The 22,224-nt window shown below is 36.1% G+C and overlaps 1 protein-coding gene and 1 long non-coding RNA gene across 4 annotated transcripts in view; one reads left to right on the top strand and one right to left on the bottom strand.

Annotated features, from left to right (window-relative positions):
- LOC115240991 overlaps positions 1-17,276 on the top strand; it is a 67,930-nt gene extending 50,654 nt beyond the window's left edge. For 2 of the 3 annotated variants that reach the window (XM_029816491.1, XM_029816493.1), the window contains 10 exons: positions 6,529-6,666; positions 6,803-6,881; positions 8,855-8,958; positions 10,427-10,684; positions 10,822-11,124; positions 11,234-11,673; positions 11,765-12,144; positions 12,220-12,826; positions 12,911-13,702; positions 14,650-17,276. In XM_029816491.1, the coding sequence (XP_029672351.1) occupies positions 6,529-6,666; positions 6,803-6,881; positions 8,855-8,958; positions 10,427-10,684; positions 10,822-11,124; positions 11,234-11,673; positions 11,765-12,144; positions 12,220-12,826; positions 12,911-13,702; positions 14,650-14,985 (3,437 nt within the window). In that variant the 3' untranslated portion in view covers positions 14,986-17,276. The remainder of the gene's footprint in view (positions 1-6,528; positions 6,667-6,802; positions 6,882-8,854; positions 8,959-10,426; positions 10,685-10,821; positions 11,125-11,233; positions 11,674-11,764; positions 12,145-12,219; positions 12,827-12,910; positions 13,703-14,649) is intronic. The other variant, XM_029816492.1, reaches the window with a different exon arrangement.
- Positions 1-22,224, bottom strand: part of LOC115240992 — an 87,737-nt gene that overhangs the window by 51,876 nt on the left and 13,637 nt on the right. The gene's annotated exons all lie outside the window — the stretch shown is intronic.

Genomic DNA, 22,224 nt, shown 5'->3' with positions numbered 1-22,224 from the left:
AACACATGCGTAATCTATGTTACATTTCTTGAATAGGTGCGTATTGTATTAAAATCTGTTCCAGAAGATCGGATTTTCGGTGGCATCAACATGTTATGTAATAAACGATATAATCTCTTTTACTGTGTGATTAAGAGTGACAAAGTGCTTTTTATGTATCATATTTTTATCCATGTTGAAAAAAATAGCAGGTGCGGCATGCCAGATCGGTCATGCATAAAAATGCAAATGTAATCAGGTCTCTTATTCATATACGATTAATAAATGCAATACGATTTGTTAAACGTAATAGTAAAAAGAGAGAGAAAAAAGAAGAAGTTTTACAGTCTCACGAATTTAATGAGATCGCAGATATTTAACACTTCATCTGTGTGCAACAAAAAGCGTGTCTTTGAAATTACGTTGAACAATTTTTATCGTTAATTGCAAATTTTTTTAATTTTGTTGCGTTAAATTTTTTTTGTCGTTTAACGCGGCACGTTGAATATCCATAATTTTCTTATTTGACTTAAAATTCATGCATCGAGAAACTCTCGATTGTAGTTGATGCAAAGTCGTTATCTAGCCAGCTGTTTAATTACGTAAACAAAATCATGCAAGAGAAAAAAAGGAGAAATGTGCATTCGTCGAACATGATAAGAATTCGCAGCATACTAAATTCGTTGTAACAATCTCGAAACTTACAGTGTGGATAAATACTAATATGCATCAAATAGCATTAAATTGTTCAGTGACATATGCGCGCAAGCAGGTATTAAATTGATGATAATTGTTATAATATTCGTCAATAATTAGTAATTACATATCAAACATGTATCTCGTTTGATATCAATAAATATATAATTATTGCGAAGCTCGTGTGAAATGTTTACAAGATTTGATTATTGTCCGGATATAAGAATAAACATTATATATTGTATATTTTGAAAACTTGGAAATAATCTTTCTTAGATGCGAGAGTATCAAATAAGTTGCGCCGAAAAGAAAGAATCGAATGAATTAAAATTCAGTATTAGACATAAATTAATCGCTCTAATTAAGAGTTGACGTCAATCCGAGCAAACATTGAGGTAATACCATGAATTAAATTAGAACGGAAGAGTTATCTCACGCAAATGTGCACATTGCCAAACTTCATGTTAGCCTTGGGCGCTACATAATGAATACGTAACATGTCTATTTTAATATTCTCGATTCTACGCATCGAATAACATAGTTTGAGAAAATTAAGCGAAAAGAAAAATATGAAGGTTGTATACATATATACATTAATTCTTGCTAAGATATAAAGCTAGTAAATTATACTTGATTCAATTATATGAGCAACTATCAAAATGTGTCTTTTCTTCTCGATGATGATAACATGAATGTTTTACTTCATCCTCTACAATATCAAAAGCATAGATTATCCGTCTGGCTTAATTGGAAAGGCAGAGACAAATTGACTCGTGCAAGGCAATCGTCAGTGCCAAAAGGCTGGGCAATCTCTCTCTCTCTCTCTCTCTCTCTCTCTCTCCGGAGCTACGCAACGTGGCGACCGGTTGATGGAGGGGACCAGACATGGGGGCAGCTGTTTGCTTGCCATGGAACGGATCGGGGGGTCGCGTTGGTATGTGTACCCGCCAGTAATGCCACATCGGTGGCGCTCACAGCTCATAGGAGACACGAGACTTGTTCGAATGATTTGATTATTCGAGAATTTTCACAAATTAAAATTGACATCAAAAGTGCATGTAAGAAAGAGGAATCGTCGAGCCGTGCAAGGATCCGTAAGATAGCCGTCACGCTGAGGAAATCCGTCTTTTCGACGCCTCATTCGACTTCAGTCTCGAGTTGAATACCAGCGAAGGCGGCGTGTACAGCAGTGCAGCAGCAACGGTGAAAAAAGTGCGCGCGCACATGAGCAACGCGTTTCGAAGCTGCCCATCCGTTGGTAAATCTCCAAAAATCGATCCCGACCCTGCGCACGACGTTTCGTCACGTGTCGGACGTTTAACTCCGATTTGATCGTGTGTGTATACGAGAAAAATTCAACAGCAATTCTCACTGGAATACTGAAATAATATTCCTTTCACGATAACGATGATAATGGAGGAAATGTCGAGTATCGTGGATTAATAGCGAGGAATTTAAAGTAATCACACAAGAGTTATCGATAAATGGCAATAACAATAAAGGAACTTGAAGAAAAGCATCGCAATATCGATCCTATCGTATTTTAATTATGGATATTTATTCGGCAACGAAGTATCACAATGATGATTGGATGAAGATGTCGGGAAATTTAATAGGACCAACGGCGTCCAAGAAACGACTCTATCTTTGCGTCCAAATGTGGAAACGTGATTCACGACGTCGTGCTTAGAAACATTGGTCCAGCTGAATGAAATTTGCTCTGTGATAATCAGGTAGTCGATGCGCGACAATTTTTCTTCTCGAAAGGCATGACGAGAGAGATTCTGGCGGAACTTCAATCTCGGTCGGCTTGCCGTCAATGGTATTCGAACGGTGAACGGTCATATATACGCGTGTCCTTGCGAGGCTGGCCTCACGCGGCAATTGCACGAGAGCATTGCATAATCACAAACGATACGTTTGCCGATACGTTTGCGCGAATTTTAGAGAGCTCACAACGAGCAATTGTTGCTTAAAGTTTGCGCGCACCCGAGATGGCAACGTGAATTAAAATAGTCTCTAGGGTTTCTCTACGACGTTTATAAGGGCTCTTTCTTGCATACTCGCTATACAAAGTAAAATAATTGCTAATGTATCTTTTTCTAAAAATTTTTTTTTTTTTTACCACTTTCTGTATTAGAAAAATTCTTTTTGATCCTCATCGTCGTTTATCAGAACGGGGGCCGATAAGGAGGACAAAACTCTAAAGGAGTAAACAGTTCTTTGTAACGTAGGAAAATGCATTAGTAGTTAGTCACGAATTGTTTCGTTCTTAGAGGAAATCCTGGATTGACGTCTTCAATGAAGAGATCAATTCATTGTGATAAAAATAGTGCGATTTATGCAAAAGTACTAGAGGAGATGAGTGAAACCGTTTTTAATGCGATAAAAGAGGAAATATCCTCTTTCGTTACGAAAATTCGTCTTGCTTTTTTAATCTTATATTTTTTTTTTTCAAGTTGCTCTTGTATGTGCTCGATTCGAATTTTAAATTAGTTATTGGAGAATCAAAAAACGCTCCCACATCAGATCAAAACTCTAACGATTCATTTAACTCTAAACTATAATTACCCTATTATCATCCCGTCGACCAGTAATTCCCTTGTTAAGATCTAATGAGCTCCAATCTGTATTGCAAGCGACCAGTTTTGCCCCTTCCTATCGGTTCGAGCACGTTTGAACATCCACGCTTTCGCGAGAAACAGGCTGGTACGGTGCATAAAAGAATATTTTAGTCGATCGTTACTCTGAATAATACGTAGTAAATAAGCCAAGTTCGATATAACACAAAGCGCGATGTTTTTCTAAAAGTTTTGAGTAAAGGAAAAATATTTAAATTATGTTTTCAGGCGAGATATACTTACTTCTCGATATAATGATTCTTTATTTGAATCTTTGATATAGATATCGAGCATTTTTTTTTGCGATACATATATCGATACCAAACACGACGATATTTCGCCTTCTTCATATATAGTTATTTCAGAATTAAAAACTTGACGGGAACTCGTGCTTGTCGTTAGAATAAAACGCTTTACCCATGGTTGATATTTGATGCTGGTTAAGTATTGTACGGGCGATCTTGTCATTGATCTTGGAGTATACTTTACTATCATCAAGATCTTAACAACTAACGGACGACAGCAATAAATTTGATTGGGCTGGTAAATTGTCGGCCGCTCCGAGGAGGAAGAGACGATGTTCGGTCCACTTCTTCATAATGGTCAATTGTCGCGCAACGGAATCGTCCGAGTGAGTGCTTGTCCTAAGTAAACAATAAAATTGTTTCGAAGACGGCGGTCGTGTCGCATCTACGTGTCGTGTCGTTGCATCGTAACGCTCGTGTTAATATCTTTTCATCGCTAACCACTCTTGCACTTTTCTAATATTTTATATGTAAATAAATAGTCATTACGAAATAGACAAGCCGATGAGATAATTTGCCAGCCAGAACGGAAACTCGACAAATTATAGATTGATTCGTAAACTAAATTCCTAAACCGCATTAAGAAAATTAGCATTTAAAAAAAATTTAAACTGCTTTTAAAGTACATACATGATTCTCGTCATGCCGTCCGAGAGAGAGAGAGAGAGAAAGATATATTACGTTAGAGTACCAAGAACGAGCGAATGACCGTATTGATCTTTTCCAGCTTTACCCAACCAAAGACTTGCTTTAAGGATCTACGAAGAATCGCAAACTTCAAAGCTTTACCAAAGAGAGGCAGTGCGACGTGCCTTATCGTCGACAATAATAATACATTGCTATCGATAATTTATGAAACAAGCAATACGCCAAAAGAGACCAATCTTGTCGTATCGAAAAATAGTCGAGAATATTGATATTCTCGAAAAACTCATATATTTCGACGGAATATTAAGATATATCGAGCGAAATCATCACGACCGATCTCCAAATGAAATTTCGCAAATCCTCTTTATCCAGCCCGAAGATGGAATTACTCTCGAGACGTTCCTCAAACGATAGGATATCGACCTTGAAGAGGTCGAGATCCTTTCGGGCATCCGTGAAACTAATGTCGAAGATACGCAATCACGCCAACTTGCGATTGACCGCCGGCTTTGACCTGTCGAAACCCATCTCGAAAGATCTCAAGAAAGAACGCAACTTCTATATTATTGAAGAATCTCGGGATGGAAAGAGGATGCAAGTTCCCGTATCAAGGATAAGGCCGGTGACGAGACATTATCGAATTCTCGAAAAATTTCGATATCGTCAAACGATACCGGTTCGCAAGAAATCATCAAGGATCTGAAGAGCAAACTCTCCTTGACCGACAAGATAATGGGTAAGGGTCGCAAGGAAGCGGAAAGACCCTCAAGAAAAAACGAAGGCGTAAAATCACCGAAGGTTATTCGCATTTTTCGCAGAAAACGCAGCGTAGAAAACTCTCAGGAAGATACTCGAGGAAAAAACTGTAGCGACAAACACGTATCTTATGAGACAGATATATGTCAATCGAGTAAAAATGTATTCTACGAGAATCCTACGTTCGTATTGGACACTTCCTTGGACTCCTCCGTCTCGAGTTTTCTTTACGAAGAGGAGGAAAAGGAGGAAGAGCAACGGCAGGACTGCGAAAATGAGCGCTCTATATCCTGCGAGCGTGACGTCTTGACCGTCGTCGTGGATTCCCATAAACCAATTAACGAGCCATTCTACCAAAAAATTAATTACGACCGAGATAGATACTATGATGAAAAGTGTCTTGAGTCACAGAACGCATTTCGTTCTAGATGCGAGACCGATCCTTTGAGATGTTTTTGCGAAGGAAGAAGCAAAGATTCGCAAACGAACGCGATAAACGGGAACCGAAAGACTGCTGAATCCTTCGGCGGATTTGATCGCTCGAAGATTAAATTTTATTGTAAAATACACGAGACGGCAAGAAAAAATGCATCAAACTGCCTACAGGATCAGAAATTTTTTGACAATGTCAAGACCTGTCCTTCCAAATCTTGCAAAATCAGGACGGTCGATAACTTTACTAATTTCTGGACAAACAGACGTGGTAATAGTTTTCGAAGTAAAATAGCGACTGATGCCAGGAAAAGGGATGCAAAAGAAACGAAGGATTACGAGCGGATCGGTCTGGAACGAGCTCTCGTGTCGACATCATCGGGATCAAGTATGCAGGATCAATAAATCTTTTAATTGATAATGGCACGTCAGATGCAATTAAGCAGTTCCTAGGAAGTTAACTCGAGTTTCCGGCTCACAGAATTATCGATTTAGCTACATTCTTTAAGGAATCAACTGTGAGAAAAAAAAGAAGCGCTTTTACTAGCATATTTTCACATTAAATAAATTAATAACTGGAAAGTTGTAAAAAGAAAGTATGTTTATCGTGAGATCAGATGATAAAGAAGCATTAAGAACATCACTGACATGTGGGAAAATTTCTAGTTGTGAAAGTGGCTCGAGTAAAACGTACAAACCAATCGCGATAATATTTTGTGCACATAATATTTCAAGACAGAAATAATACGCAGCCACTCATTTTTCAAAATTGCATTTTAGCATTTTTTTTAGAACTTAATACGAGCCTTCTATTCTATATCTATTGAAGAATTGTACCAAATAAATAACCAATGTTGATAATTATACCTAAATATATTTTTATTGTTAGCTTTATATTCTTCTCCGACGAAAGTCGTGAAAGATAAAGAATAAACCTGACAAAGCATACGTAAAAATTTTATCTTTCTCGGGATCCTTTATATTCCCTCATTTTATATTTTTATTCTTTCATTTATCTGCATTTACAATGTTATTTTTGGTTCAATTAATTTATCATTTATTTAATCCATATTATTTTTGCATTCGCACAGAGTTACATTCGTTGCAAGGGATGGAGTTCCTGGAGGGCTTCGGCAAGAAGAAACAACAGCCCCACCAACAATTGAATAATTTGTCATCAATACATATCAATCCTCTCTCGGCCCAATCCCTCAACATACACTTGCATGGTATTTTGCGTTTTTTTCTTTTATCAATTTTTATTTTTTGTTTTTAATTCTCAAATGCCTCTTTATTTTCGCCAAATTTGTTTTGTCATAGCAAATTTACGTACAATTAAAATCGTTATCGTTTCTTTACTTTTAGCTCTATTTGCGGCTGTGGAACATGGCCATTTGGATAAGGCGAGGAGTATTTTGGAATCTACCGATGTGGATGTAAATAGGTGAGTTTATTTATATCAATAGGTTAGCGATTTTTATTTATAATGATTAATTTATCTTCAAAAAAATGAAAGAAAAGCTGATCATTTTTTACGCAAGCGACACAATGTCATCCGACATTTACATATTTATTTTCTTTTTTATTATTATTATTATATTGAATAATTTAGATAAATCTACATAATTTATAAAATAATCTACATAAATTATTAAAGTCACGTGAAAATAATTAAATATTTTTTTATTTTAAATAATTAAAAATTTATTTTTTATACTCGTGCAAAAGTTAAAAACCCGTAAGATATCTTGCGACTGTCAAAAAGAATTTAGCTGATCCTATTTGCTCTCGAGAGAGCACACGCGCGACCTAGAAGCCGTTCACTTGAGGTGCACGTTTCTTCGAGGAGTTCTAATCGAATATACAGCTGAAAGTTTTGAAGCGCTTCGCTACATTCGGTCAATCGCGCCATTAGGAAATTGTTCAACTAGCACAGAACTAATATTTTGATTTGATTCGACGTGAATCTTGCTTGATCTCGATAGATCCAGGTCATCTTGGATTGTAGACAACGATATAAAGAAAATAATTATTGCGTTTATGTTATTTCTTCGCGCGCATATTTAGTAATCTACAATCCAAAGGAAATTCAAAGAGAAAGAGAAAATTGTTATGTCATCCTCTGATATAAATAAAACAAAAATTTCTTTTCATTTTAATTATTTCTCACAATGTGCATAATTATTTTTCTGTCGTGTCTGAAAGCTGCGTTTTCAATCTAAAGCGCGTTAAATTACATCGCGCTATTTTTCGTGAATGAAAATGTGTTGCAAATTAGCAAGAACCTTTTTAAACAAAAGCGCGACGCGAGTTTCTCGTTGCGTTTTAACGCTTTTAAAAGTTTTTTATAAATGGTCGCGCATAGTAATTGCGGAAAATTGTCGTTTACTTCTATTTCCGGCGAACAATCGTCGGTGATTTTTCGCTTGTATATATTTAGCGTAGCCTTTGGCTCTATTATGTATAACACATAATATTTAGCAATAATTTACAGTAGAGATTTAAAAATCCAAGAATAAATTTTAATTGATTTCTTTCCGCATGACATATCTCCAATTGTCCTTCATTTTAAAATATCCGGCAGAAAAAGTTAACAGGAAAATTCCCTACAAAATTAAAATAATTAATAGACTGCAAATAAATTATACAAGTTACTCAATATGCGCGTAACTGTAATACAACTACGTACTATAAATTCTCGTTGAAAATGACAAATATTTTACTACTGGAAACTCATTTAATTGATATTTATTCTATTTTATACTATGTTAACGCATTTATTTGACGTCCTCCTTTACGCTTCCAAATGATTCGAAATAAGATAGATGAGAGTAATCAAATGTTTTGAGAGTGAATTTTATTAATCCCACTTTCGATTTTCCGCTTGGGCAAAGCGAATATTTTCCGTTTAGATGAAGCGAATGTAATAGCGGGCCAAATCGTCAAATAAATATACAGGATAAAAAGTCGAGATATCATGAGACCGATTTATAATTCAAGAAGAGGGAACTCATGCTCTCATGTGTGTTTTATTCTTTATCGATCTCCTAACACCTCGTAAACGTTTCCAAAAGTTTCATGAAGCTATTTTATTCTACGGAAATCTCGCCTTAACGTGATATAAAGTAGAAATTATACAACTGCTATTTTTAATTTTGTTTTTAATATTAGGTTTTCCGTGAATAAAACGCGATGCAAAGTTGACGTGTAGAGTTATGAAACAACACGTGCTTTGCTTAAGATAAAATATAAAAAAAAGTGTGGCAAAAAACTTTGAATTATCTCGGGCGCTATAAATCTTTTCAATTCAGTTTGTCCTTTTTTTAAATAAAGATCTAAATAAGTCTTATTATCTGATAAGTCTTACTATTATCATATATATATATAGCAAGTTATTTACAATTTCATCATTTACAGCGTTAATAGCGACGGCTTGTCACCACTGGATGTCGCTGTACTTAGTAACAATAGGCCGCTGGCAAAAATGCTGGTTACGTTCGGTGCGCAGGAAGGAAATCAATGTAAGTACAATCGAATCCAATTACAAATTTCACGCCGCATAGAGTGAACTTTGTTACGAACGACGTTCGTGACGAATCCCGTTGATCCGAAGCTTCGGGAAAAATCGTTTTTCCGCTTTCCCGCGAAATGGTTTGCCTTTACCATGCGAAAAAAAAACCCAAGGAAATCATCGGGTCGCGGGAGATTCCAATTACGATTCCGTAGTCTCTAATAAAAATGCCGTCGAGCTTTATTGCGTTGCGATGAATAGAAATAAAGAACAAGATGTGTAAAAAAAAAAAAAAAAAAAACTGGATGCAGCATTTTTTCCGTAACGTTTTTAACAACGTTTCTCTTTATCCGATATATCAAACCGGAACGTAATTACGGTGGAATGTATACGATGTAAAATTGTAAAATCTGTAGTAGAATCTAAACATTTTTCGACGCTCTTTTGCATGCTCCATATAATAAAAAACACGCTTTCATCGAACATCCCACGTGTAAAAAAGCATTCATAGTAAAACCGCATGCGATAAATCTCAAAGTTTTTCATTCAGTTTTTATATCAATTGCTACAATGAGACTTGTGTGTTATATGTCTGAAAAATCAGTAAACTCGCAGCCTCATTAGAATTATAAATATTTGAGAATGTATCATGGGTAACTGCGTCACGAGCATCGATCATTTACGGTTTCATCTTTTTAAGGGAAAAGGGTAAAAGTTGCGAGAAATAAATTTTTATATAGTATCTTTTAAATTATATTAGTATCTATCTCAAATGAGATAGGAAATCTTACGTTATTAAATCAGCAACACGATCTTTACGAAAGTTCCGAGAATCTTAATTTGTCCCGTTATGCTCGTTAACGTTTCAACGCGATGACGCTTTAACAAACCAAGTCCTCTTCAGAAATGAAATATAGAGTAGAAAGAAGGATACTTCTTCTAAATTAATTTTAAAGAGATATTTGCGACAAATTCTTGCAAATCTGAAGAAGATAAAGTTCAACTCTGTCAACGCTTAATATGCGCGATACATGAACTTGGTAAATGTATTACTTTAAGCAATGCAATTTCTGTGCATCTCCTTTTCATTAATTTCTGCACTGTCTATTTTATGCTGAAAAGTAATTACAGTCGTAACTAGACTCCCAATTAATCGCGGCAAAATCGTACGATGATACGATTGATACGATGATATGTAGTAACGGGCAAATACTTTAATTAACGTAATAATTACGCGCGGAACAATATATGTTGGCGATAATAACTACTGTTCACAAAAACGTGACAAACTCGACTCAGATATCTATACTTGATTAAAAGATAGACGGGAGACTTCTTTTGTACTTTAAACACACACACACACACACGCATTGATAATTCATTGGTTTTAGAATATGCGTAAATTGAATTGTTAAACTATTTATATTTATAAATGCGTAACAATTTTTTGCATACGTCCAATGTTTTCGTTAATGCAGTCAAGTCTCCGGAATCTCTTGGAAGTCACTTGGCGTCATTACTCTCGGAAGCGGAACACAGAGTTCAAGAACTCGGGGGCAGTACTTCCGGCAGCAGTGCGACTCTACTGGAACCACCCAGCATACATAGGGCCAGTTTTTCCACGCAACATAACAACCTCACGGGATGCAGTGGTAGTACGGAAGACAAACAGCTTGCCCTATGGGAAAGGAGAGCCAGGGCTCTCAGAAAAATGTTATTGGGTTTCGATCAAGCGCGTGAGTTTGATAAAATTTAATTTAATTTAATTTAAAATAAAATTTGATTTAATTTAAATTTGCAAAAAATATTGCCGGTAAGAAATATTTTTGTCCCAGCTATATATAATACGAATGTGTGATTTTGGATGTTTTAGGACCACCCGACATGCCATTTCTGGTTGCCATCGATGTTACCGGAACGACTTCGGTAACAATCAAATTTCAAGAACCAGACTCGCACGATTCTCCGATCTGTACCAAATTTAAGGTTCAATGGAGTTTGCACGATGACTTTTCCGTTATTTGCGACGAGAGAGAGGTTTTAGATATGAAGCAAAGAGAATGTCGTATCGAGGATCTAACTCAAGGTCAAAAATATTATTTTCGCGCTGCCGCTGGAAATTTAAAGGGCTACAGCAGATTTAGGAATTCGACACCTGCGCATGTTACACCTAGCAGTAAGTATAATATTTTGTCGCAGCGATACATGACTTTATATATAAATGTAATAAATCAATTTATTATTAATACTTTTAATTTTACAAATACTTATAACGATTCTTAAAGGTTGGAGGGATATAGACGGCAGAGTACCGAGGTTTGCGGGACGATTAGAACAATTAAATACATTGTTCACTGATATAAGAAGACCGGAATATACGCAAGAAACACCGGCGGTACAGAGGCGAAATCATAAAAAGAAAACGACGATAAAACAACTCTTCACAGCGACAAGTAAATTCCAGAAAAATCTCAGGCGAGGAGTATTTCTCGCGTGTCTACTCTACCACGAAGACAAAGTCCTCGTTACCAACGAGGATTTCTTACCCGTAATCGAGGTCGACGAGACGTATCCTAGTTGTATCTACAACGATTTTCATTGGCTAATGAAAGTCGCCTGTACCTGGGACGACGTTAAATCCCTTCGACAAGATATGGAAAAGAGTCACAGCAGTTCGACGAACCATTTTAGAATAAGGTTGCTTCAAGCTGCTGCTCAGATGCAGGTGCATTGTATTAATATTATTAAAATTCACTATATTGATATTCAATCGCAAAATATAGAAAACATCCTTTAATATTCGATGTATGTTGTAGGCTGCACTGTGCATACAAGACCTTGGACAGTTATATCACAAACCTATCAGAGACATTCAAGGCACTTTGGTATTTTCGACAGTGAATTACATAAAATCAGCAAAAATGGTTTCCGTATTAAATAGCAGATGGTTACCGCTCAGTAAAGTTATAAAGAAAGTCATAACGCACGAAGACAGTAACGTTGCCGATATCTTGATGGCCAGTATACAAGAACAAATGACATATCATCAAGTCAGTAGTATCAAATTATCCAAAGGTTTATATCTCGGTTATCTGAAAATGCAGAGCAGCGTGGATCTCATACAAGTCGTTGTCCCGACGAAATCTCCGAATGTGTTGCCGCACTGCAAGATTCGCGATAATCCACACGTATCCGCGTAAGCATACTCTCATCGAGAAACGAAATGTATTGCAATCGCGTATTACAATTATCTATTGTATTTTCTGTTAAGGGAGGAGTGGGACTATCTCAAGAGAGTAACGCGCATCTGTATGTCCGATTCTTCCGTGAAAGAGTCCGAAGAGAAAGAGAACGTGACGAACGAGGCTCAAGGCACGGAACAGCAAAAGTTGTTTGTCGATCTGGTTGCCGCGACCGCACGACGATTGTTTAATTACATGGAGATCAGTTCGGAAGATTCGTTGGTGCATCGACTTTACGATGCCGAAGTGATCGATCTGACGCATGACGTATCGTTTCTTATCACCGTGCCGCCCGCCGAAACCGCTTGCTGTGTGCCTGGCACGCGAGAGATCTTACTACAGCGCGGTGATCTCCTGTCGTTGCCTATTCAAGTCTTTGAGATGGTGCATTTGAACACGTATCAAAAGGACGTGATCAATCGTTACTCGAGGCTTAGCTGCATCTTGGAACTAGACACGGCACAGGCCCAGCATAATCACAGAGAGGCCTTCAGTTCCTTAGAGTTAAGCGTCGCAAAGGACAAACTGGCGAGATTGCAAGATCTCCAGTCGCAAATGAACACTGTGTGGAAAGGTTCTAGGTGGTTGATTGACGTTATAACTTTCGCGAGAGATCGCGGCTCCTCTCAACAAAACGTAATTATCAATACTCTTCGTAACGTATTTCATAAATTTGTATTTAATTTAATTTTAATATTAATTTACAATATTTTTTGGCAGGTCGCATCGCAAACCGTCGGTATATCTATGAAGCATCTGCTTAGCTTAGACAGAAACAAGAACAGCAGTAGCAACAATAATAGTCTAAAACGGAGTTTATTACAATTACCGCCTAGAGATCCTAAACTCGTTAAATCAAGCCCTGGCCGAGGTAGTTGGCCAGGACCGAATCTGTCCAATTCCTCTTCGAATCTTCTTACAACGGAATTCAGCAAGAGCGAGCAGCAGCTGCCCAGCGGACAGTACGTACGTAAGGGTAGCAACACTTCGAATATATCGACGACGTCGGAGCCGCAGAAATCGTTGTGCGTGCCGAGCAGCAACAGCAATCTGACCACGAGCGCCAATCATCTGGCGCCGCTGCAAAATACGCGGCTGCCGCCCTCCAAATCCGAAGACACCCTAATTCTCGCCAAGTACAAACATAGCCCGCGAAATCGCTCCGCTACGATAACTACTTCGGCATCGGCCAGCACTAGTCCGCTAATGAGCATTAAGCCCATCCTTTACGGCGGTTCGCTTTTGAGCGTCTCCACGGCGATGACGAACACCACGAGCCTACTTAGCGTGTCTGTGAGCAACACCAATTCCGACAGCCTACATTCGTTGAGCAGCGAAGAAAACTCTACGACGAATTCGAGCGTATGCTTGAAAACCAGTCATCCGGTCAAAGTTAAAACGTCCAAACCGACTGCGAGCGTCGCGGCGATGGCCACCGTTCCGCAAGATAATCTAGACGAAGAGAAGGAAGAGGCGACGATGATGCCGGCACCTCTGCCAGGTATTCTTCAAGTAAGTTTTTCCAATTCCTTGATATTTTATGTTATATAAATGATGAGAGATTCCACGTATAAACGTATTTAGCATACGGTAGATGCAATGTTTAATATTTTCAGCAAGATTAATATTTCTCTGCAGACTCGTGCGATATGCGATTTATAAATGATATTTCTCCTTCCTAGGGAACACAAGTCTAACCCGATTATAATTAAAAACAGCTCGCTTGGTCCTCTAGTGCAAACCGATGTAGCGGATATCTTGAGTAAGGCGCCAAATTTCAACGCTTGCTCTGCTCGGTTATGCTTAAATATTACGCTTAGTGTGCCAAAATAATGCGGCATGTGCAGGATTCATTATGATTGTTTTATACTCTTTTTATAATAGCTACTTTGAAGATAAATTATATCTGTATGTAGTGTGCTATAACAGTATAATAGTATACACCGCGTAAAAAAATATTGCATAAAAATGCGAGTTGTCTATTAAGAATATATATGATTCTCTATCGTGTTGTATATAATTATTGTCACGGCTTGAATATATATATATATATATATAGCATTTTTTTTATGTGCGTCTAAATACAAGGTGTGTCTACAAGATTGGAAAACTGAATGAATTATAAAAAAGTATCCAATTTTATGAAAAAGAAATTTTTTAAATAAATTTTGAATATTTTTTTTTTCATAGCGTTTGTATATTTTTTTTTCACTTAGTATCGAAATCTTTCAGACACGCCATGTATAATATATTATTCATAGCTTATACATTGATATAACATTTATATGAGATTTTACTATTTAAATGATCTAAATTACGAATGCATTTACAGATATACCTAATCTCTCTTTATTCGAGATTGTTGCATCTGTTAATTATATCTTTTTCTCTATCATGTCAACTTATATACCATTAGAAAAAAAGATACAAGAGATGCATCTTGTAATATTGCATTACAGGTTTACGCGGCCTACGAGACTGGTTTAGCAGCTGGCACCAGTTTGAAATTACACGTAACACCAAGGACTACGGCACGTGAAGTTGTGGAACTTGTTGTTAAACAATTGAACATGGCGGTGGTTCTAAAAGGACAAAATGGGCCTACCTATACGATTGACGAACTACCAAATTTCTGCTTAGTTGCCGTAATCGGTGCACGGGAACGTTGCTTAAGGGACGATTTTAAGCCACTTCAATTGCAAAATCCATGGAAGAAGGGACGACTATATGTTAGACAAAAACAAGACGTTCTTGCTGCTCTTGAGCACAGTAGCAAGCATACCGCGTACTTATAGCACAAATAAAGCGCTATCTATAAGTGGGAAGAAAGAGAAAGAGAAAGGTAATAATTTATTACCTACTATTGTTAATTAAATTTCGATACATTCTACACGTGTGCATAAACGCGTGTATAACGTTCCTCGATAACGATTACAAACGAAATATTTCATACAAAGCGACTAATGTCGTACATCTTCAACGGTACTACTAATAAAAGAAATATTTCAGTGAATAGATGTGAATAATTATTTAATAGAAAAAGGTATTTTAATCATATAACGTTCCATGACCCGAGAGATTTTTTTCTCTGAATTTCTCTTCTAATTTATGATGCACTCTATGCATAACTAGGTCACACATTTTATGTGAAAAAAAAAAAAACGTATATTTAAAAAATTGTTTTATTCGCGCTTGACCTCTCTTAAATAAGTGATATTAGCCGCGATAGATCTGAGTTTTTTAAGAATTGCTTTTTAAAAAGCCGACCTTGTTTTTATTATTTATAAGTAAAATAATATTTTTTCAAGAAAATATTCCCATTTTTTTTTCGTCACACGATTATTTTCTGATATACTCTCTCTTTTGCTGTTAAAAATAAATTTATGTTTTATTGAATAACCAGTGGAGCGTTGAAGATAAAAATATAAATAATTGAAATGTAACATGAGATATAGCAACATAGACAATTTGGAGGAATCGAATGTGATAAACATTTCTCTGATCGATGAAATAGGAGTCTATCCTATTTTAGGCAACGTGTATACATTCCGATTTTGGAATTTGTCAACTTTCAAGCACGATCTGTAATATTCTTCGAATGTTAGCTAGTTTGTAAAGGAATGAATAATACTCGAGACATACTGTTATATTTTCTGTACCGATCTCAATGTTTTATTCGATATATGCATATTGTCGAGAGTATACGTGAGTAAGCTGGTTGAGAGATCTCATTGTTCCTTATCGTAGTTCATTGTATCCAAGTACGATTTATCGTTACGAAACATAGGAGGATCCTTTGGCACAAAGAAAATGCAATAGAGAAATACTTGGATACTTTGAATCAATAAGGATAACTAACTTTTTGAAGTCACACACACACAGTGAAAGTTTTATATTTATACTATTAAAGTTATAGATGAAATGCCTCTAAAAGAATATATTTTAGGTTCTAATATATGACAACGTGTTATTATAATATTATACATGATACTTTCTGCTTATGATTAGATTCAATGTTACCAGGCTCTAACAAAAGAAATAAAATCATTTCAAGTGCGTTCTCGATGCATGGCACAGTCTGGGGCAATGTATTTCTTTCAGAATATTCGTAATAAAATAATATGAAAGTTCCTAAAGTCTGGTAGTATTGTCTTAAGATGGCTTGGGGGGAAAGATATATATTTTAGAAAAGTCTGAGATCAATTTTCTGAAAGAGACCACTGACAAATTTTGTTGACAGAAAGGATTGTAAAAAAAATGTTATATACAAAACGGAGAAAAAAAAGAGGAAATTAGTATAAGATTTTATTTGAGAAATATTTCGAATCTAAAGCGGCGAGTATAATATATCAGAACCAGTTTTATAGTTATTAGTATAGTTAAGACGAGAAGAGGCTTATAGACTGTTGTATATAATAGAACAAAAAGTATTATTAATACTACTATATTATTTTAGAGACAACAAACAAAATTTTTGTATTTTTTTGTTTTAGCTTATAACTTTTGTTTTATTAAATACTATAGTGCGTATATAAATATTTTTTTATTTCGTTATAATCACATTCTAAATGTCATCTAAACATCTGTTTAATTTTAACACAACAAAATCATATGAAGAAAATTCCAGCAGGCATAGGCAAAAACTAGGATTTATTTTGAAGAATTCATGAAAAGAGAAATATTTAATCAAAAGACGAAATTAAATTTTTCGTCATTATATAAAAGATAAAATTTAGTAAAATTTTCAAAAATTATAACAGGCACATCGCCTGGCACGTAACAAAATAAATATCCAATTGAGAGAAACAATAGTACGATAACGCCCGACGTGTATTAACCGATCAAATAATGACTACCATAGTGTAGAATGATTTGCGCTGAAAATACATCACATATACCCCAAAACCGCACAATATTATTCGCGACGAACTTCTTAAATGTTTCGTGATCGCGTTGCACATTTCATATATAATCTAACGAATAACAAGATTAATTAATGTAGCATATATACTCATATGTAGTTATTCGTATAGATTCTCTCTCTTTCTAAAAGAAAAAGAGAGAGAGAGAGAGAGAGAGAGAGAGACTACGCACAATTCACGGATATACATTATTATATTATATATTATACAACTAACGTAAAAAAAGAAATACAATTATATGTGTAATATCTGTAATTAATGAATTATATGGTTTACAATATTTCTTTTGAAAAAAAAACTTTATCTAAATCAAATATATATATATATATATGTACATATATAATAAAAAGAAATAAATAAACCATTTAATTTACTATTTTTTTTTCAAACTATAAATTTGCTCTAGGCTATATTGCCTCCATCGATTCTTATCTTTTCTATAACTTTTGTTTTATTAAACACTATAGTGCATATATAAATATTTTTTTATTTCGTTATAATCACATTCTAAATGTCATCTAAACATCTGTTTAATTTTAACACAACAAAATCATATGAAGAAAATTCCAGCAGGCATAGGCAAAAACTAGGATTTATTTTGAAGAATTCATGAAAAGAGAAATATTTAATCAAAAGACGAAATTAAATTTTTCGTCATTATATAAAAGATAAAATTTAGTAAAATTTTCAAAAATTATAACAGGCACATCGCCTGGCACGTAACAAAATAAATATCCAATTGAGAGAAACAATAGTACGATAACGCCCGACGTGTATTAACCGATCAAATAATGACTACCATAGTGTAGAATGATTTGCGCTGAAAATACATCACATATACCCCAAAACCGCACAATATTATTCGCGACGAACTTCTTAAATGTTTCGTGATCGCGTTGCACATTTCATATATAATCTAACGAATAACAAGATTAATTAATGTAGCATATATACTCATATGTAGTTATTCGTATAGATTCTCTCTCTTTCTAAAAGAAAAAGAGAGAGAGAGAGAGAGAGTGAGAAAAACAAAGCAAAGAATAATATATTTAAAAACAATTAACTGTTTGGATAGAGTGAAGAATTAACACAAATAATCTGGAGATGCACAGCAACATGTCAAATGTAAATTCATATTTTTTTTTATTTCGCTCGCCTACATAATATCGATCTGTCAAGCGAAGAACCTTATTGCATGTCTGTACAGATGTCTATCGTGAAATCCGTCCTTCACGTCGCAGATTCGATATATGTATATATTTGGCTGTATATTCAAACGTATTTTCTCGAATATATCATGCTTATTGAGCAGTAGTATCGTGCACCAAGGGGCCATTTGCATTAGAAGAATGCATTGAATGCTTATAAAGATGTATCGTGCACATATTTTTTTATCGACCAAGTGACAAAGAATCGACGAATTATTAAGGACAGAGCGTGTTTCGCTAATTACATAGGTATAATTCTATACACCGCTAATTTTGTTAAAAACTAATGTCATAAACAGAGAAAAATGAGATGAAAAAAAACATAGATATCTGTCTCTGACGATGAGCTATAGCAAATATAATAATGGAATTGAGTAAAACGACTTTGTACTCTAATCTATTAAGCTGATTAATCTCTAAAGAAGCCAGCGTAATTAGCGGTGCATCGACTTAACCGTGTAAACATCTATGTTTATTTTTCCCTACTATGTATTTTTGCCTAGAAGCATGCGCTCGTTTTTGTTCGATCGAGAAATTGATAGAAATTTTATTAGCACTACGTGAGTGTCTATCGATGTTGAGTGTAAAATAACCGTTAGCACATAAGTATTACGATATACAAAGTGGAAGAGTAAGAGATGCGCCGAGCCAATAAAGAAGCGAATATGAGTGAAATATTTGTAAATATTCTGAGAAAAAGAGAGTGATTGCACGCACAGAATAAATTAGAGAGAGATTATTTTGGACGAGAGAAAATACGAAAAATCTCATTTCCTCGCGATCCATTCATCGCGATATATTATAATTGTGTCTATACGATGACGATATGAATTAATTAGTTGAAATTCAAACGAAAACATTTTCCTCTGCCCCCATTTGCTTCCTTCCATCCCGTCCATCCCTCGTGTCCAGATAAAAAATTTTTGTACGCGATATCACTTTTAAATGCGCGATTTGTGATGTACGCGTACGCGAATAATTATGTACAGTAGCGAATTGATGTTTGTATAGAAAAGATGGCTTCGTTTCTGTTGCGACTGGATTTCCCCCCCCCCCCTTTTTATGTAGGGGACAATGTACCACGACGGAAACGTCCGAAATAAAGTATAACATTGTATTTGTCTTGATCAGATTTGTTCATCATATCCTAAGGAATCGATATATATGAAAACAATTTTGTTTTTCAAAATCTTCCATTAATTCTCTACGCACAATTCACGGATATACATTATTATATTATATATTATACAACTAACGTAAAAAAAGAAATACAATTATATGTGTAATATCTGTAATTAATGAATTATATGGTTTACAATATTTCTTTTGAAAAAAGCCTCCATCGATTCTCATCTTTTCTGGAACAACTTGTATCCAGTTTTACCCAGCATCATCACCTCCGGCAAATCAAACGAGTGCAAACGAGACGAGAACCCGGACCCTTGGCGACCGATAGTCCCGCTGACCTACTTCCGTCTTGTTTCTCGTCTTGCCGAGAACCTACCACCTACTCTTTATTTATCCCCCACTCTAGATACAATCCTATACTCTGTTCTTCCGGCGAATGCGTCGCGAGCGGTTTCCGCCGAGTAAACCTTTATAATAGTATAGCTTTAACTAACGTCATAAAAACGGCACAACGAAAAATAAATCTGATCATAGAATGATGCCACAAGATGGCATAGAAGAGCGCATAAATTATCGGGCAACAAGAGAAAGTTTCCAAACCATTGGCTGGTTATTTATTACGTGGTTGCGATAGTAATTGATAACTGACTTCGCAGTCGCAATTTTGCTAATTGCGCATAAACACAATCCTATCATACTAAATAAAATTGGAAGAAGATTAGTATGCGCGCCAATCTATTTATATCAGAAATAAAATATGCGGAATAAAAAAAAAAAAGATGCTGGGAAAAAAATTCTATTTGCATTATAAAGCATGAGATTTTGTTAGATAAAAAAAAAAAAAAAAAGCTGATGCTACGCCACTGCGGAAGTGCCGGTACAAATTTAACACTATCGCGGATGTATAGTATATGTATACAGTTGATACTCATTGTCACGAAAACACGGACACGGAGAGCGCGAACGAACACGATTGGTTGACCCGCAGTCCGGATTCGCCTTCGGCTGACCCCATTGTTGACTGTCCCACTGGCGGGATACTGATAGCGCGAGACGGTCAACGTGGGATCGATTCGGTCTGACTGATTTAATTGCACCACGTCACGAACGAAAGAAAGGCACTTCACATCCACGAATGATAACGGTATTTCGGTTCATCGATTACATCTCTTTCAACTTTACGACTTAAATCTTTTCAGATTTTAGATGCAACATTTGCCAAAAAAAAGGATCAACATCCTGCTGAATACGTTACATTCTGACGCTGTATACAAATTTTCGATACAGATTCCATTAATGGCAATTTTGACGCAACACGTCAAGCACGATGGAATATTCAACGAGCGCAACGCGAGTATCAATCAATTTATCACGCCAACTTGTTTCGCGTAAAGATCGTGTAGGAGCAGTTTTACTGACACAATAGCCTGTGTATATAGCTACGAAATATTTTATATCTCGCCACACATACACAGCAAAGCCTCTAGTTACACGTAGAAATAGAGATATAGAAATTTTATTATATATTTTACGTATATAAATTGTGTGTCATTTTTTAAGCAGAAAAATAAGGATTTATCAATATTCTCCGATCCATATCCCGTTTTTGTGAACCGTGAACCGTGCATCCTCCGGCGCCGCAAAGGCCCAGAAACACACCGTGTCCCCTCTTCTCGCAGAATCGCCGCTAACCGACTCGATTTTAGACGGATCTCTTGAACGCGCACGTGCATGTGCAGCAGCCGCGTTGCGAAAGAATTATGCGGGGCACAAGGTCCGGCCGGCCGCTCGCCGTTCCAATTTTTACCAATCGAAGGTTACGTATCGCAATTGAGTTTCTGCCATACGCACGCTACAATGCACACTCTCCTCTTTGCTCTTTCTCGCTGTCCCTCTTTCTCTTTATTTCTCCATGACTCTTTCGCCCTCTTTCATTCTCCCTCTTCCATACGGAATTCATGATTGCGAACCATAGCGGCGTAAAAGAATTAAACTCAGAGAGAAGAAGAATGATATTTTAATGCACAAGTTTTCTATCTCACAAATTTGTAAATGTATACAAACATGTGCCGTTGATGGAAACAATGCAATCAGATTATCGATTGTCATTAAAATATGTCATTTTTTTCCCATTGATTGTTATACAACTTATATTCATATAGTGTCTTAAAACTTTTGAAGAGAACTAGAGATGGATTAATCTATTTTTATATCTTTATGTATATCTATTACGATATTGTAAAGTCATTATTGACATTATTCCTAATAACTTTAATGATAGATTTCGCAAGTCACTCGGAGTTAAATTGTCTTAATCGTCTTCATCCCCTCTTGCAAACGAGGTGGTGGACGACGACGACGACCAAGACGATGATTTTAAAGACACTAACGACGCGGTGGAAGAAGAAGAAAAGAGAGACGAGTGTTCGGCGAAGCCTACCGACCGGCTATTTGGAACACGGCCGATCAGTTCCTTCGGCGCCGTGGACGCGAACACGCTAAACATTGCCGATTTTATAAACTCGTGCCTCTGTCCAAGACCAAGTGAAAGAGACCAAGTTGAAGAATCCCGCGAAAAATTACGCGACGCGCCGTCTTTTCGAACCGGTACGAGCCAAAAAGACCAAAGCCTCAAACTTTGTAAACCTTCCGCGAAAAAGCAAAATCGAATCCGAAGAATATTTCGTGACATAGTTCGGAGTAGCTTATGATAAGATGTGAAAAGTCGATTGGTCTCTATCACGTTAAAATTATTTGCCGCCATTTTTTTTTTTTT

Source organism: Formica exsecta, unplaced genomic scaffold, assembly GCF_003651465.1.
Source record: "Formica exsecta isolate Colony F162 unplaced genomic scaffold, ASM365146v1 scaffold458, whole genome shotgun sequence".
Lineage (NCBI taxonomy): Eukaryota > Metazoa > Arthropoda > Insecta > Hymenoptera > Formicidae > Formica > Formica exsecta.
This window is presented reverse-complemented; position numbering and strand designations above follow the sequence as displayed.